This window comes from Coturnix japonica, chromosome 11 (assembly GCF_054131305.1).
Source record: "Coturnix japonica strain WE chromosome 11, WE-NBRP24, whole genome shotgun sequence".
Classification (NCBI taxonomy): Eukaryota; Metazoa; Chordata; class Aves; order Galliformes; family Phasianidae; genus Coturnix; species Coturnix japonica.
In genome coordinates, this window is record NC_140673.1 from 7,186,150 (window position 1) to 7,203,776 (window position 17,627).

At 37.0% G+C, this 17,627-nt stretch overlaps 1 protein-coding gene across 10 annotated transcripts in view; it reads right to left on the reverse strand.

The window, feature by feature from the left end:
• Window positions 1-10,879: 10,879 nt before the first annotated feature.
• Window positions 10,880-17,627, reverse strand: part of COL11A1 (collagen type XI alpha 1 chain) — a 118,944-nt gene continuing 112,196 nt past the window's right edge. For all 10 annotated transcript variants that reach the window (XM_085512152.1, XM_085512151.1, XM_085512148.1 and 7 more), the window contains 4 exons: window positions 16,175-16,287; window positions 15,316-15,384; window positions 14,409-14,642; window positions 10,880-12,700 (listed from right to left, as the gene is read on the reverse strand). In XM_085512152.1, coding sequence (XP_085368278.1) covers window positions 12,554-12,700; window positions 14,409-14,642; window positions 15,316-15,384; window positions 16,175-16,287 — 563 coding nt within the window. In that variant the 3' untranslated portion in view covers window positions 10,880-12,553. The remainder of the gene's footprint in view (window positions 12,701-14,408; window positions 14,643-15,315; window positions 15,385-16,174; window positions 16,288-17,627) is intronic.

Here is a 17,627-nt window from a genome sequence, read left to right on the forward strand (position 1 = left end):
ATTGTCTGCAGTGGCACTTTTGTTTTCTATCTTTGAGTTTCCTTAAATTGCATTTCAAATCTCATTTATATTTCACATCTACACGATAATGTTGAATACACTGAGGCAGTTTCTCTTGCTATCATCCACATGATCCTGTTTGATTTCATTTCGCACTGTATTAAGGTAGATCACATTTATGTTAACAGTAATAAGCACCAGCAGTGGATGAGTGCCGCTTTGAATGGAGACAAATGACCAGAGGAATCATAATGAATATCTGTACTGGAAAGGAAAATGTCTGTCTTAAAGACCTGAAATCAACTTGTGTAGATAAAGTGATCTCACTAATGATTTTCACTAGTTGAGTTGGACTAGACTGATTCAGCCAATAGCTTGCTTAAAATAGCATGTTAGTACCATATCACTAAGAACTACATGCTATTTGGCTCCCAGAGTTAGGTAACTCATGCCTGTAAAAGCTAATTTTACTCTTAGGTAGGTACCTGATCAAAAGTATTTCAATAGCTTATGTTTATGGCAGAGAATATATTTGTTTGTATTTGTACTGTCAGTACTTTGAAATACTTTGGACGAATGAGAGATATACCATTCTGTATCTATACCACATCCTCTCCTTTGAGATCTCTGAGGAAATAAAGGTGTTGAATAAAAAGTAGGACTACTGAGAATCAGCAGAGAAGAGCTGGCAAACACTTGCACAAGAAATCCAGTAAGTATGAAGTCATCCTCTTAACTGCAATTAATTAACTGAAGGAAAATAAAATTTTCTTAATATGGTACTGAGCAATGAACGGGAGGAGTAGCAGACAATGGGTAGACTCATGTATCAGTGCATTTAGATGCCATTGTTCATAAAGGTGAATTATGAAAGATCAATTATTCATTTTATTTAACAGGAGAAAAGCAGACCACAAGTGTTCCAAAACAGATCTATACAACAGAGTGGATGTATCCTGAAGTCTGTGAAACTGAACTCAGAAATACATGCAAAAGTTCTACTTTTGGAAGAAAACAGTAAATGTGCAATACAGGTACTTTCACGATGCACTGGTGAGTTAGAAAAATATGAGTACTTAATATAATGAACGAGTCATAAATAGAATGTGGTGTTGGTATGAGAAGCTGCTGCAAGAAATAATCAATTCAAACCCTAGGTTGTAATTATTCTTCTCTGCTATTGCAGGTGAAAACTCAGCTGTCTAATTCTGGTATTTAGGGAACCTCTGCCTTCTCTCTCAACCCTCTCTCCTTTGACATCCTTTGCTCAGGTCCCCATGCATCCTCCTCCACTATCAGGCAGGAAAGATTAAATGTGAGGAAAGAAAGAAAAGGAGAATGGTCTCCTAAGGGAGAAGGAAGTCTCTATAAGACAACACTGTTGTGTTGCAAAGTCAATTTCCCATCAACACCTTTAGACTTGAGATTTTGGCTGTGGCCAAAATCTTTATTTCTGATTCTTTCTGCAGTCAGTTCTGTGAGACTTCTTTTCTCCTCACAGATTTGGAAATATCATCTCCTTTCCAAGCTCTCCATAAAAATGAGAATCCTAAGCTCATATAGAGGAAGTTTCCTTAAAATACTAAAAAATGCTTTTAAAAAAAACCCTGTAATAATTAGTCATAATGTTAATCATAAAATCAGAAGCTCTGAAAACCTTTATAAGTTTGATTCTCTGGCAGATGGTAATTTAAACAATTGTAGCAAATTTTTTTATGAATATACTCAGCATTTCTGTAGAGTTGTGTTCTAATTTTTACTGACCCTTATTTACATAAGTCTAGTGGAAAAATGTCAGCCACTAATGAGGAAATTTTCATATGAAATGCTTGTTGCTTTTAATCAGAAGTAATAATGGTTATATTTCAGTTCATGGCTAATACCTTCTGTAGTGCAACTCCTTGAAAAACTGATGGAAAGAAAAACACTAGCAAGATATGAAGTGTAATTTAATGAATATTGTGCACAAATGTCCTAATAAATGGAAGGCTGTCAGTTACAGTCAGACTGCTTTTCTCATGCAAATTTGAAAGTGCACAACAGTGAAAATTAGGGTGAGCTTTTAAAACAAGAACTATCAAATATTTGGATATTTTTATTGTTTAGCCTCAGATGCTCCTATGAATACATTTCTAAAATGGCCCTCATAACATATTCCATTCAGAATCTCATTCATAAAGCTTCTGCCACTATTTCAAACTTTGCTAAACATTTCCCTGCTTCTGATAATGATTCCAAGCATGCAAACTACTGTACCAAGAGAATAAATACCGGAGACCGTAACTATGCAGTGCTGTTCTGCTGTTTATTAATTGGGATGAACTTCTTCCTTTGGGACAGGCTTTGAAAATTTATTCTCCTTAGTTTACATTCAAATCTCTAAACAAAATAGGTAAAGTAGGGAGCTACCAGCAGATTCTCCTGTGGTGCATTGGATTCCTTTGTGTACTGAACACAGCTGAAATGCTAAGGTGCAACTTCCTTCTTAGCAGATTTTCTTCTCTGAAATGTGGAGTAATTAAGTAGATACTTGACTAGCCAGTAAGTGCAGCTACTGATTTTTATGCTAGGGCCAATGTCACATTTTTCAGAGTCAATTTTCTAGTTATTCAGGAGAACTTGGGCTTTCAGGTCACTGCAGAACAGTCATTTGCTGGAGACGATCACTATTACCATGGCCCTGATCCCACATCCTTTGAAAGCACTACGGGATTACTATTGATTTTTCAGTAGAATTTGCAAAGGGCCCATGAATCTGTCAGCAACTGAACCATATCATTAGGCTATCTACAGTGCTTTTCATAATATATATTTCTAAAGGTAGTGCTAATCGGAAGACTTCTCTGAATCAGAAGATGTATATGTGAAGGGTTTATATTTTAATGGAAACAGCTGCTAAAAGGCTGTTTGAAGTTCTGGATCACAAGTAAGTCCCGTGATTTATGAAGGCAGCACAGTAATAAAAAAAAAAAATCCAATTAACTGATGTAACTGTAAGGGTGCTAGTTTCCTCATATACACAGGAGTCAGTGACTGGCAAAAATATATTCCTTGGCCCTAAAACAAAGTAGAACCCCAGCAAAAACAACAGCAAAAAACCCCACCATAACAACATCTTGACCATACCTGGCGCAGCATGTCAAGCTGATAGTCACACACTGATGCATTCACTCTACTCTGACGTGTCCTTCTTCCCTTATATCTGCATTTGACATATTCCTAGCATATCTCTGAAACTCCCTTTCTCTGATGACACTGATGACACATTGATGCAGACAGGGAGAGTTCCCCACTTTGTATTCAGTGCAGCAGCTGGGGCTTTGAACGTGGCCTTTTTCTGTCATGATTTTACTGACATCTGAATGTGACTGCAGACAAATATACCGGGATGTTTTAAGTGGATTCTACAATCAGGCTAGATAGAGCTAAAGGTTAAAATTACTGTAAGAATCACCTACAATTGCTTGAGCACTTCAGCAAGACAGTCTGTCACTATTTTGTTAACAAGAACAGATTTCTGCTCCCAAATTACAAATAAAGTGTAAATGTTTAATATGGAAACAATGGTATCTGACAAGCAAAGGCTAAACTGTTTTTACTGGAAGGAGCTACAATTTAAGAAAAATAAATAGTCTCCTTTTTCCTAACTTTCTCTTTAAAAAAAAAGTAGTACATTAGCTTGGTCTTTGTTCAGTTTTAATCTCAGCTTCATACACAATTTGACTCTCTGTTGCAACAGAATCCAAACAAGTTTTTGAGTGATTTAAAAGATAGTAGGTATTCCCAGGGTTCTACATTCAGAGTAAGTGAAAACATGAAAAAATCAGTCTTGAGCTTTAGAACTTTCTTTTCCTACTACCGTCTGGTAGTTACCTTGAACTCCTAAGCTATTAATTTTACCCAAATCCTGGTCGGGTGGTTTAATTGTTACTGATAACACGCTGTGGAATAGCAACGAAAAATCATGAAGCCATGAGACATGCCCACCTCTGTAAATTTGCAGTTTACTGGAAAGTGAAAAATATGAACTTGAAAATCCCAACAAAGTTTTATCTTTATGAGGCCTGAAATGTCTTTCTGAAGAATAGCATCAATGTTTTCCTAGAAATTTGTTTTTAATAAGTAAAAAAATGCTTTGAAATTTTTAACTAAACCACAAAACTATGTTTAGCTTGTAAATGAAGTCTAATATAGTGCTGTAGAAGTTTATTTAAACCATGCTTACAAATACATATGAATGCCAATTAGATTCAATTTAATGTGACATAATTTGAATTAATTTGATGGGCCTTTTGATACAGGCTGTATTGACTGATTGCTGCTTATTTGGGTGCACTCTATCAGTGAGCAAGGCAATGAAAAGCTCACCCAGATGTTCCTATTTTCTTTGACTACCAACAGCTTCAGGTCTGAAGAAAAGTCAAGCAGCAAAATGATGCTTCTTAGCATTTGTCAAGGTAAAAATCAACACTGCGTTACTGTAATGGCAGTTGTAATAAGCAGAATACTTCTGATTCCCTATTGCCATCAGCATTCAGCAGCTCTCTGCAATTTGGGCTTAAAACCATCACAAAACGTGGAAATGATGTGAATTTAGACCAAATTATTTACAAGCGGTTAATATCAGCACCCTGACCCATACCATCGCAGTGGTGGCTCTTCCCCATTGAACAGCCGCACCCAGCTGTGGGCATGCAGCCATCGCTCAGCAGCAACCAAACACTGGTGTTCAACTGGCACTGCCTAGGCAAGACACAACGGAGGGTGCAGTGCAGTGCTAACTCAGGTTTTGGCTATTAATTGTATGTATTTTGATATGCTGGCTAAAAACAGTCCTGTGAAGAGCAAAAAATATGCAGCTGTGCTTTCCATTGCGATAAAAGAATTTGAGAACAGGTTTTAAGATCTACTAAAACATTGCTGAATTTTTCTGCAATTTTCTATTCCATTTTCAGTCAACATAAAGACTTGTGAACAACTGTTGTCAAGGATAAAGCATAGGAGGAACAAAAATCATCTAAAATCTCTGATGAACACCTGGAGATCTCACTATGAAATGCAACCACTGCCATCGTACTAGACTGACACGTGAGTTTCTCAAAAACAGGGTGAAATAGGCCACAAATTGTATGTTTTTATTGCCTTTTTTTTTTTTAATGAATTGAAGTATTAAAGACCAAAAAATATTTTGTTACTTATATAAGTCAACCATAGAACATATTTTATGACAGCTGCTCCAAAAGTAATGCCTGCTATTTTGTTATGTTGATCCATGATATCAGAAGCAGATGTTGGTAGTATGGCAGTAGAGGTTGAACCTTCACACCATTATTCCATTACATTTTGCTGTTGTGTGACAGATGACAGCAGGGGAGCAGTCTGACAAACAGCATCTGACATGGAATTGTGTCATTAGATTTCCTCTATGAGGAAGAAATGGCATTCATTGACATTCATCAATGTTTACTGAATGTTGATGGTGACCAAAGAGTGGATGTGAGCATAGTGAGGTGGTGGGCACTGCATCTCAGTGGGCCACCTCTACTGGTGCAGATCTTGATGAGTGCAGAATGCAGGCTCTCATTCACTGCTGGCAAAAATGCATAGCCAGTGGTGGTGACTATACTGAAAAATAGTGTTTTGTAGCTGAGAATTTACTCTGTCAGTGTTACTGTGCTCTTTGCATTGGTTGTTGTTTCCACAGAAATAAATAGGAGACATTTCTTTTGCTGCATATGTGGTGTAAGACAATTCCTATTCATTCAGTCCAGCCAAGGCAAGCCAAAAGGCTGGACACCCATGTTTTAATCTAAGACAATTCACAGCTAGAGGAAGCAAGGTAAAGGAGTCAAGGCCAGACCACAGTCATCAATGTGTTGCTTGTGTGGAGATAGAACTTGTATAGGTCTCATACTTTTTTCTACATGTTACACAGAAATGTCCCAAAGTGTGATGAATTGATGAGATTTCTTGCCACAATCCTTAAAGGAAATGGACGGTGGACAGAGGGTGGTCAATTCTCTAACATTTCTCTTAACAGCTGCAATGAGACATTGAGTTCCACAAGTGCAACAGTGGACCTGTGAACAGTACCTGGATGGTATGCTTTTTTTTTCACTCCTGGGTAATGAATCTGCTTCTCTTTTACACTGTTTAATGGGTGTCACAGCAAAAAGGTGAATTTAACCCGGCAAATCAAGATAATAAGGGAAGGATTCTGGAAGCATTGTTAGAGGTTATGACATCCAGCTACAGTTAATTTGAGAGTTAATTAACTGAAAGAAGCTTACAGGCTGTGCTACAGGACCCTGAGAGAGGCTTAGTTTTCAATCAAAGCTTTCAGAGGAAGAGATTAAGCAAAAGAAGCGCATCCAAGAGCTGCTTCATCTGACTCCTGCCTCAAAGGAATACTTGTCAGCGTTAAAGCCCTTATGTTGCTTCAACACAAATAGCAAGTTCCTCTAGTTAGTTTGTAAACAGATTTGTTTAAATATTATTATTTGCGTACCTGCTGTCAGAAGTCCAACAGCTGTGCAGAACCATGCAGCCTTTTCTACCACAGAAGAACATGCTGGCTGCGGTGCCGTCTTTCCCATCCTGCTAAGGCTGGTGATTGTCTGGCCATAATGAGCCCTTGCGACCAGCTTCAAATCAAAGCCTGCCTTTGTAGAGCTGTTTTGCTCAGTTTCTGTTTTGCTAAGAAAACAAAACTACTCGCCACTCGCTCAGAAGTTCTCAGTGTAAATATTTCCCTCCGTTATCTGTTCTTGGTTATCTTCATCTTGCTTTTTAATCTTCTCGTTGCATGCAGATCCCGAGTTTTACCCTTCTGTGCCCTTTTCCTTATTACAGTACCATTGTTGGGGTGGGAGTCAGCTCTGTGCACAGAGCTTTGAAAACGTGCATCAAGTGCAGCATTCCTTCTCTGCACTAAAATAGCTGGAGAATGTGCAGCCCTTTCCTACCACTCCATACATAATGTAAATATTGTAGTGTTATGAGGGCAGGAGAGCCCTAAACTGCTTCGGTGGGTTTGCTTCCTCTGATGTCTCATTACAGTTAAATATATCATTTCACACATTGTCACAGTTGAGTTCCACTCAGGTAATATGCATCTAAACTTGTTGTATGTCTGTGTGAAGGATTTATTGTTGTGTGTTTTAAAAGGTGTTAACTATCTGTGCATACATATGTTTCAACCCTTAGCTTGGCTTCCAAAAGTGTAATTTTGCTTTCATTTTACTTTTATGGTAGGTGATTCTAAACTGCTCATTAAATTCAGTAAGTAATCACACTAGCTAGACGCTGTGCTTGTGCATACAGTCATCAGAAATTATGCAAAGCATGAGAAACAAATGCATGCAGAACTCATAACGCCTTGGAATAGTCAAGAATCATTTAGCTGAGACATTTTTCAGCTATCAGTTAATGTGTATTATTCTTACCATTATTATTATTTATAGCTTTCTCCAGGGAAATGTTCTTGGAAAGGTGCCACATCAGGTCAAATATGGTGATATCCTCAAGATACTGTGGATAGTTTTGAGATTGGTGTTTTTATAAGATTAAACTTTTGTGTGGAAAGGGAGGTTTCACGGACATTGAAGTTGAACTGATCTCCCTTTCGTTTTCATGTGACTTTGTTGAAGAGATAGTTCTTAGACAGACTGTATCACTTCCTCACTCATCTGCTCCTCTGTGTTTGCTAGGTACAAGACAAAATTAATGTCAGAGGCTGTTTCATTTCTACGCCTAACATGGACATGTGGATCACCCAGACAGGCTTTAGAGTTGGTGAGTCTGACAGCACGTTAGTGTGGCTCTGTATATATTGCCCAGCCTCTTCACCCTCTCTTCCTCTTTTGAGTACCTAACCTTAAAAGTTAAGCCTCTCGTTGTCATTTTCAGCTGTCATGTGCTTTTCCATTTAAAAACTGAGGTTTTTCTGCTCTAGTTGTGCTTACTTTGCTCTTATACCCGGGAACTACAGAGTTTGGAGGCTGGGCCATCATGTTGCTGTTGCTGCATGGCCATGGCAATTGTCAGTATTTCTGTGTACAAAATATTTCAGGGTGAGATGAGAACAGAACAGGAGGCTTCAGTGTTCATACCTGGTCATTTGGGTGTTCTTGGGACTCTGGAGAGCTCTGTTGTCCCAGCCCTGTGGACTCAGGAAAATTCTTTTATTTACCCGTTACTTCCTTGCTGCAGTGAGAACAGCAAAAGATCCAGCTTTGAGAACTTCTTGGGTTAGAGAAAATCAAAATTCTTCTTGCAAAGAATTTTACTGGCCACTATGCAAGGCCTATAATGAACAAGAAAAATAGATGGCTTTGCAAGCTGTTAAATAGTTCCAGTACTTACATTCAGTCGTCTTTGATGTGTACAGGTGAAATGATAAATGTTCTATCAACTCTTCTGTTTACTGCACTATGCAAGGAATGATTAATTTTCCTTTTTCTTGTTATCTGTTCAGGAGTTATTGGTGCTGTTTATGGCAGGTGTTCTTTGTATTAGAATCATAGAGATTGAGTGCCTATCCTTGGTGAGTCTTACGTTGCATTGAACACAAAGGCTGAGCATGGGAAAAAGCAATAAAATTAGTCATTTGGGTGTGCAATGGCCAATAGTCAGAAAATTGAAAATGACTACTAATAGATTGTAATATCGTTTAGTAATACTCGACATGGAAAAGCTAAGCACAATCATGCATGGTCAGCACTGACATCAGCACTGACTGTTTATATGTAGATTTTATCCTATCCCACTGGTTAGTGGTTGATATCTTGGTCATCTGCTATTTACATTTTTAATATGTTAGTTGTGCATAATGTAATGGCAGCAAGTTGGATGAGCTGAATTCTAATTTTCATCGACATTTAATCGCTGCTGGGTAGGTTTTGTTATGCTTCATTGAGATTTAGCTACAATTTCATTTTGATGTTAAAAAACAAAATCTTAGACCATACCAAGAAGCAATGAAGGCAGTTAGATCCCAGCCCTTCAGATGAATTCTTAAGAACTCCTGTCTGTATTACTGAAGTTAGCTGCATTTTGTTGGCAGTCTTAACTCCGCCCTTGAGAAACTGGAAACAAAGTCAAGGTCTGGCAAAAGTCTTGAGAGAACCTAAGCAAAACATGGCCATGGTAGTACTGTGGGCTTTGGTTCCATCATCTGTCATTAGAACAGAGCCTTTGTTCATACAGTTGAGGAAAAAAAAAAAGCCAAACACACAGATAAAACCAACCCAGTTTTGGCTACAGCAGTACATCCACTTGTCTGGATGTTCATATCCTCTTTCACTGTAATAATCATTGATGTCCTTACTGAAAAGGAAAGAAAAGAATATATGGCTTTAGAACAGTCTACACTTTTACTGTAATCTTGGTGTTGCTTTTTACTAAATCAACAGTGAGCCTTTTTTGATAATTTATATGCCTAGAAAACACAAGATTATGTTCCAGGAAATTATAGCAGATGTGGCATTTGAACATCTTGCCTTTGTCACTGTCAGGTTAATTTTGGTACCTCATGTATAATGGAGGACATTCATTCACTGAATAATGAATCTGCATGTAATAGAAAATCAATTGATGGCTATCGTAGCATCTCCCACTAGTAATTAGCACACGAAGCCCTATTTTGTAATTAACAAAGCTGATCTAAAGGAGGGACAACGCACATGTGCTCACAGCTTATAACATTTTATTTCACAGAATTGTAGGGGTTGGAAGGGACCTCTAGAGATCATTGAGTCCAACCCCCAAAGGATTCACAAGGTGATTAGTGGTGTCAGCAATAATGACTGCCCACTAAGAGAGAAAGGATATCTTCAATACATTTTATGAAGTTTTCTAAGTGATGTGCTGATTGTGGTGAGTTGAGATATTCTTGTCCTGAGATAGAAAGAGGAGAGGAGAGAGAAGAAGTAGAAGCTCTATGCATATACAGAGGATAATTTATGATAATTTATACTTCTATGGATGTAGCTTGTCTTTTAGATTTCCATCCCATGTCCATGTTATCATGGACAGAATGTTGCCTCAATGTGTAATGTTGTTCCTTGGCTTGAGGTTGCTGTCCACCTACTTTCCTACATTCTCATGTTACATGTTTATTTGCAGTGAGGAAAATGTCTAACATCTCTGCTATGGCTTTTCTCTATTTAGAGGGAGGACTGAAGCAAACTTTAAAGAAAAACAACCTAGTATGATCTGAGATAATGTGAAACTTCAAGATCACAGGATGTCCTAGTTCTGTTTGGTTGGCTTTTAGAGGCAAAGTCCAGCTGTACAATGTTTTCGTAATTAAACAGATTTTTTGCTTGAGATGTGAAAAATCGTTCTCTCATAGGCTTGTTTTAGCAAGGACTTTAGCTTGCATAGTCCCGGGTGACATGCATCATATTTCTAGCTTGGACTCTTCATCAGTTACACTTCAAATATATAAAACAAATTACAGGATATTCTGTGTTCCAGTTCTAGGTCCTGGTCTAGGTTTTGTCTTCTGTTTTCTATCAATAAATAGGACTATTTGCTTGCTTTTATAATGGGAGCCTTCACCATGGGAAGTACTCAAGCACTGTAGCGTATAAGACACTGAATGAGTGAAGAGGTTCAGTATTATGTGGACTGTTGTGACCACAAATTCATGCAAAGTAGATGCAAAATTAGATAAATAGCATCTGCTGCATACAGCCAGTAGCAGTATCATCACCTCTATTAACACTCCTTGTTCCAGCAGTATTGCTCAGTGCCTTCCAGTTCATGTGGTAAAATTATTATTATTACTATTTTGAGACTGGATGGTCTGGAAGCAGAGTAAAGTTGCCATACTGACAGTAGGTGAATTCTGGACATTAAAAAACAGAATGACCAATCCAGGTAGACAAGACTTGATTTTATTAATAAAATTTGTATTTTCCTCTTGGAGGTGACAGGTACAAACTTTGGTTCAAAAATAGAAGAAAATATGAACAGCAAGAAGTTGACTTTTGAAATCTTATTTTTACATGTATAAACGTGCATGAGAAAGTACCAGTTGGAAATGAGCCAGCAGAAGCTAGTACTATTTAATTTAACAACTTATAAGAAACAGAAACAAACATTTATTTTCAAGTCTTACATATATTATGAAAAATAATTACAAATGGATTTCTGCTGCAAAATTAAAATGCAATTTCTACTTACAACTACCTGAATGAAGTGTTCAAAGGGAAGGCCAAACCAACTTTTTGGATCAGATTTGAATAGCAAATTTTAACATTTTGGGTCAAAGACAGCCCTGTAGAAAGCAGTCCCCTCGTGTTGCTTAGCAGCTGTGTAGAATCACATGACCTAGACATATTGCATTCCTGGCCTTCAGTTGAAATAACAGGAAAAATAATTTATATTAATGGGATGGGCAAATATTTTATAGGACCATTCTGTGGAACTTCTAATATCCAGTTTGGGAAGCGAACATCCATTACTGTTTACTAAAATTCTAAATAAACACTGAAAACATCCATAAATAACAGTTTAGAATCCAGTAATCCAGTTTTAATATTTATGCATACCAAGTAAGCACAATAGAAACAATTCAGATGAGATACGTTTGGGGAAGAAAAAATATATTAAAGAAAAAAAAAAAAAAGAAAAAAAAAAGGAAAGCTATATGACTGATTTAATTCACACAGACTTTAACAGAAGTTTGGTTTGTTGTTCCTTTTTTTTTTTTTTTTTTTTTTTTTTTAAACATATTCTCCCTACCCAAAAATATAAATTTATTTATTTTAGGTATATACAGATTTCATATGAAATTCTGAAATCAGAAAAGCAAGTAAAAAGTCTGAGGTATAGCACCATGGAACACAACACCTCTGAAGGTGCTTTCAGTATTGAAATTCATCATCACATAGTAATATCAGCAGAAAAGGGTATTTGAGAGTGCTGCTCAAGATCTTCCAGTTTTGCCACCTTAAGGTCTTTTGGCGAATTCAAATAACAAAGCTCTTCAACAACAATATATACAAAGGGATTTTATTATTAATCAGAAATTAAAATGGCTTCACTGGCAATTACAGCTTTATTTTTTCAGAATACATAAACAGTATTGACAACGTAGTTTTGTAATTGTAAAATAAGAGCCAGATGCAATTTAGAGGCACATGCAAGTTTTGCAAATGGACAGAGAAATAACAGAATAGTACTGTACACAGAATAATTACAGTTTATTAAACACTTTCATAACACCTCTTTGTAATCAAAGGAGCACCATGTCATTTGTTTGTTTTTTTCTCTATTTTTAAACAGCACCAAAGGTATCCAAAGGTGGGGTGGGGTGTTGATAAAGTGAGCCCTATGTTGTCTGTCTGTGCCACAGCATCCTTGCAAAATTAGTTTAAGTCATGTGATTCTGGCCCTACAAGGGCAACAGTTACTTTCTAGATGAGACAGGTACACAGCAAGACACATTTTCTATGCCATTCTTATTCAAAACTTGCATGTGGCACGAAGTGGGTTGGTAGCACCAGTGTGCCACGTTTGTGTTGATCTGATCTTTTTCTTAAATTTAACCAAGGAAGCAGACAGGACCAACCTCAAATCCAAACTTTTGGTTCTGATCGCCAAAGTCATTGATCATCACATCAACAATAGGCACTTGGTCTATTTTGGGTGTGTTGATTTCAATCACTGTCTTTGCGTAGCCCTTTCTTGACTGTTAAAAAAAAAAAGCAAAAACAAACAAATCAATAGAGTAAGTATGCACGGTAAACCTTCATAGGCTATGTTTGAAGTTTCGAATTTATAAATGATTGTCTTTCATGAACCTGATGTTACAAGTTCTAAATTTGTTTTGAAATGTGATGTGGAACATATCTGATTTTTATAAAGAGATCTACCCATAGCTTTTTGACTTACTAAAGTAAGCCTACAAATGAAAAAAAACCATAATTATGTAAGACATTTAGTGTTCCTTAAAGGATTCAAACTCTACTAATTTACAGTAATATTCTGGTAGTAGTGAGGATGTTTTCCTTGTGAAGACATCATGAATTAGTTCTGAAAGACAGAAGAAACACCTGGTTCTAAGTCTAACTGTCTTACAAGACATTACATAAGCTTCTTGGGCATGGAAGAAAATAGCAGTCTATCAGGACTGATGCATTAGAGATGTTTGAAAGCACACTCATACTTCTTATAAAGGCTTTCTGCCTTCTCATTATGTTTGTTATCAGGATTGCTGTCTCAGTTTCAGCTGTAACAGTTTTTCTTCATAGTGTCTAATATCATGCTGTGTTTTGGTTTTAGGAGAAAAGTAAAAGGATGTTTAGCTGCTTGCTGGGTTAAACCACAAATGTACTTCATTCAGATGGTCCCTTATGTCCTTCTGAAACCACTCCACTCACAGCTATGCCAAGATGAGCATATCCAACCTGGAAGATCTGAGTATTCTCAGATTAGTGATGAAAGTTACACCCTAAATTGCTTATGTTGCCTCTGGAGCTTTACACACATCCGCTGTGGGCAATGAAAGCAAAATAAAGATACAGGACATAGAAAAAGACTGACATATATTTATTACTGAGATGAGGAGACTCTGCCTTTATCTAAGTTGCTTTTTTTGTCTCAGAGACAATATGTATCTTATCATTCCAGGTCTCATTTTCTATCACTGATTTCTCAGGAACTCATTTCAGAATGCTTTCATATCAAACTACAAAATAACCAATGAAGCTTTAACTGTCACGTTCTCCTGTACCATTCTGGTTTTCAGGCTATTCTGCTTCTGAAGAGAGGTTTATATCTTTAAAGACTGTACTGGAGGGGTGGTCAGAGAGCCGATGAATGTTTGGACAGTTTCTGGGATTTTAGCTGAGTTAAGAGCAGAAGGTAAAAGATGCATTCCTTGAATTTCACCTGACTATAAACATATATATGAGAAAAGGAAATATGATGTCACATAACTATGCAATTAATTTACTATGTGGGGGTTATGGCTTAGTTCATACATGTTTTTACTATATATCTTATATGTTATGACTATATGTATATTCAGATCCTGGGCTGCTTCCTCTAATTATGTTTGTTTGCTTCTGTTCTCTTACACAGTACTCATACAAGAAAACAGTCTAGTTTCAGCACATTGGTGCTGACAGCCTGTATCCATATCAGGTTTGTTCTATTTCTGTGTCTTGGCTTATGGTAATATTTATTATTTTTTTGTACATATGAAAGACTGAATAAAGGACTGGTGTATTCTAGTTAAAAACTACTAAAGGGCAGTCTATTAAAAGTAAACTCTTTAAAAGGCTTTTCTCAGGAGAGAAAAGTGGGGAAAAAAAGAAAAAAAAAAAAGAATTTGTTTGATTTCCACTTTAATTGACAGGTAGGTTTTGTAAAGAAAATTCTGAATCTCTACTTACTGCACAGCCATCGTGAAGTGCTTTGATGTAAGGATTGTTGTCATAAGACATCTCTTCATCATTTGATCCTAAGAACCTTAGTGCTTTGTCATAGCTGTCAGATGAGGCATCATGCCAAGCTACGGACTGATGGCAGTTGTATGTGAAATTTTGTCTGGCAGAGGCGCTCAGTAGTTTAAGGAATGTCATTTGAACCATATTAATGGAATTGCCTTCAGCATCCAAATATGAAAGCTAAAAAATATAAGAAGTCACATGAATATTTGTGTTAAAATGCACAACAAAATTATTGTTGATGGAAAAACCACATAACCATCCTTAAAAAATAAACCATCACAGCCCTTTTTAAGGGATTTCAAAGTTCAATAAAGCTATAACTCTGTAAATAGTTTTTCACATTGTTACAAAATATTAGTATATATAGTATACATTTTTTTCTAATGGGAAAGACAGAGATTTACCCCTACCATATCATGTAAAATAGCAGAATCTCTTTGGGGATCTGTTTCTCGTTAATTAGAAAGTTATATCAGCTTGCACCCTCATTTTTCCATACTTAGTATGTTACCAGTTATCTAGACTGCAGCAGGAAATCAGTACTCCAGCTGCTTTAATGTAGTTAAGTGGTCATTTGTGGTCTGCCAGAAGCCAGATTCTCACCATTAGCTTTGCAGGTGACTGTTGGGGTTGTTGTGCATTTACAGTGCACTGGGACAGTACAGAGCACTCTCCAGCTGACCAGTGGCAAGAGGCCTTGTAGCTGTTCTTATATTTAGGGCAAAAGGACCAAGTGTGAAAAGTCTTAAGTTTGTTATTATCTCTGTATTTTAAGATTCCTTGGGACCTGTTGATCATTCATAACGCGTACTTGATTTGTGAATATTTGTATGTTGCAATCATCACTTACAAGTTTGCCACGCTTAAATTCACTAAACCAAGATCCTGGATTCTCCTTTGGCCACGATGAAATTCTAACCTGTGTGGTAGAGCAGTGGAGATGTAAGTATTTAGAACGTGGATTAACAGATAAGAAGGTTTTAAATTACCTGTAACAAATTTCACATAAGATAGTTAAAAAAAAAAAAAAAAGGCTCTTCTTTCTATGTTTTCAGCATCTTTTGAAGCTCTAAAATAGAATGTTTTTCTTGTATAGAACACCTTCAGATTCACTACTTTAAACTGAATCCAAGGTGATTGCTTATAAAGAGAGATAATTCTATTTAATACATAAATGACACTTAACAGATGACCAGTGTAAATCCCTATTATAAACTGCTACTGTGAGGAGTATCTAAATTAAGAGTTTTCATTGGTTTTGATGCTGATATTATCTTTTAGATAATCATTTGAAAGCCATCCTCTACACAATATGCCCTTTAGAGGCCATTTATACCAATGAGTGAGGACACTCCCTGTTAATACTTTGTTTTATATCTACTTTGCCTACATATAAATGAACCCACAAGATAAATTAAGTATAACTTCAGTTGTCAAACTCTAGATCATGCATTTAAACCTGCTGCATAGCTATGCTGCATTCCAGAATGCAGTGAAAATTTTACAAGGACGTGCATAAAAGCACTGAGCTAAGGCAAAGGTGCCATGTGCTAATTCTGTGCACCATTTTACTGCTTTATCCAGATTTATGTAAATTTAAACATAATCAGAAAGATACATATATGAAAAATGTGACAGTGTAATTTATTTCAAGGTTGCAGTAGTATAGTGTTATCTGTCAACAACTGAAAACACAGATTGGTACTTACTCCTTCAGATTTCTTATCTGGGTAGATGCACGTTTCCCCACCTGCTGTGAAATTGCAGTACACTTTGAAGGAGTCTCCAGAACAACCCTGGTTAGGATCAATCCAATATTCCCCTAAAATAAATGAGAAAAGCCTATGAAAATGTAAATGGTAATTGGAAGACCCAGATTTTTTCACAGGAGGAGCAGTGAGGTATTGGAACAGGCTGTCCAGGGAAGTGGTAGAGTTGCTGTCTCTGGAGGTGTTTAAGGAAGGGGTACACGTAGTACTTAGGGATGTGGTTTAGAGGGCAGTATTGGTGGTAGGTGAATGGTTGGACCAGATCATCTTAGAGGTCTTTTCCAATCTTTATGATTCTATGAACCTCTTGCATTTTGGTTTGTGCCAATTGCCTTGTGATCTGTCAATTAGGTTGTTTATAAAAAATAACACTGAGATCAAAGTCTATTTTTATCTACATCATTTTGTTTTCATTTAATTTCATTTCAAACGACTCTATTGCAGAATACTGCTAAGGGTTAGGAGGAACTGCAGTGACTCCAGTACAGAGGGGGAAGATCACAATGTGTGAAACATACATTACAGGTCTCAACTATTTAGCCATGTCACTATTTCAGCTGAAGGATAACTATACATGTGTTAATAGAACTCTCAGTACAGAGAGAGCTTTAGGCAGAAATAAACTATGGCCTAAGGCAGAGGAAGAAATTTGGAGTGATTTGCATACCTTTGTAGAAAGGGCCTGATTGTAGCTGTCAAGTACCTAAAGCTTCCATTCAGAGAAATGGAATTCTCAGGCAAAACTGTTTTTTGCTACTGGGTTGTGAGGCTGAATACAAGTGAAACTTTGGACTGTTTTAGGTGAACATTAACTAGTGCATGTTGAAGTCACATAGTGGGAAAAAGAGATTAAGCTTGCATGAAGCTTCCTATAGTTTTGGCTAATGTACCAGGTTGTGTTTTGGTTTGACTGGGATCGAGTTAATTTTCTTCTTGGCAGCTCATATAGTGCTATATTTTGGATTAACAATGAAGATAGAGCTGTAACACACCAGTATTTTAGTTGTTAATGAGCAGTGCTTACACAGAGTCAAGATATTTTCTGTTTCTCAAGCTGCCTGCCAGTGAGGAGGCTTGGAGTGCACAGCTCACCTAAGCAGACCGAAGGGATATTCCATACCATATGTTGTCATGCTTGTGAAACTGGGAGGGTTGGCAGGAAATTTGCTGCTGCTCACAGGCTGGTTGGATGTTGGTTGTCTGTTAGGGAGCAATTTGTGTTATGCATTGCTTGTTGTTTTTTTATCCTTTGTTTCCCTTTCCCCTGTTAAACCATATTCATCTCAAGCAGCAAGTTTCTTGAGATGAATATGAAGAGGTCTTTGGCCCTTCTGATTCTCTTTCACCTATCCAGACAGATGGAAGCTGGAGAGTGAGCAAGTGGCTGTATTGT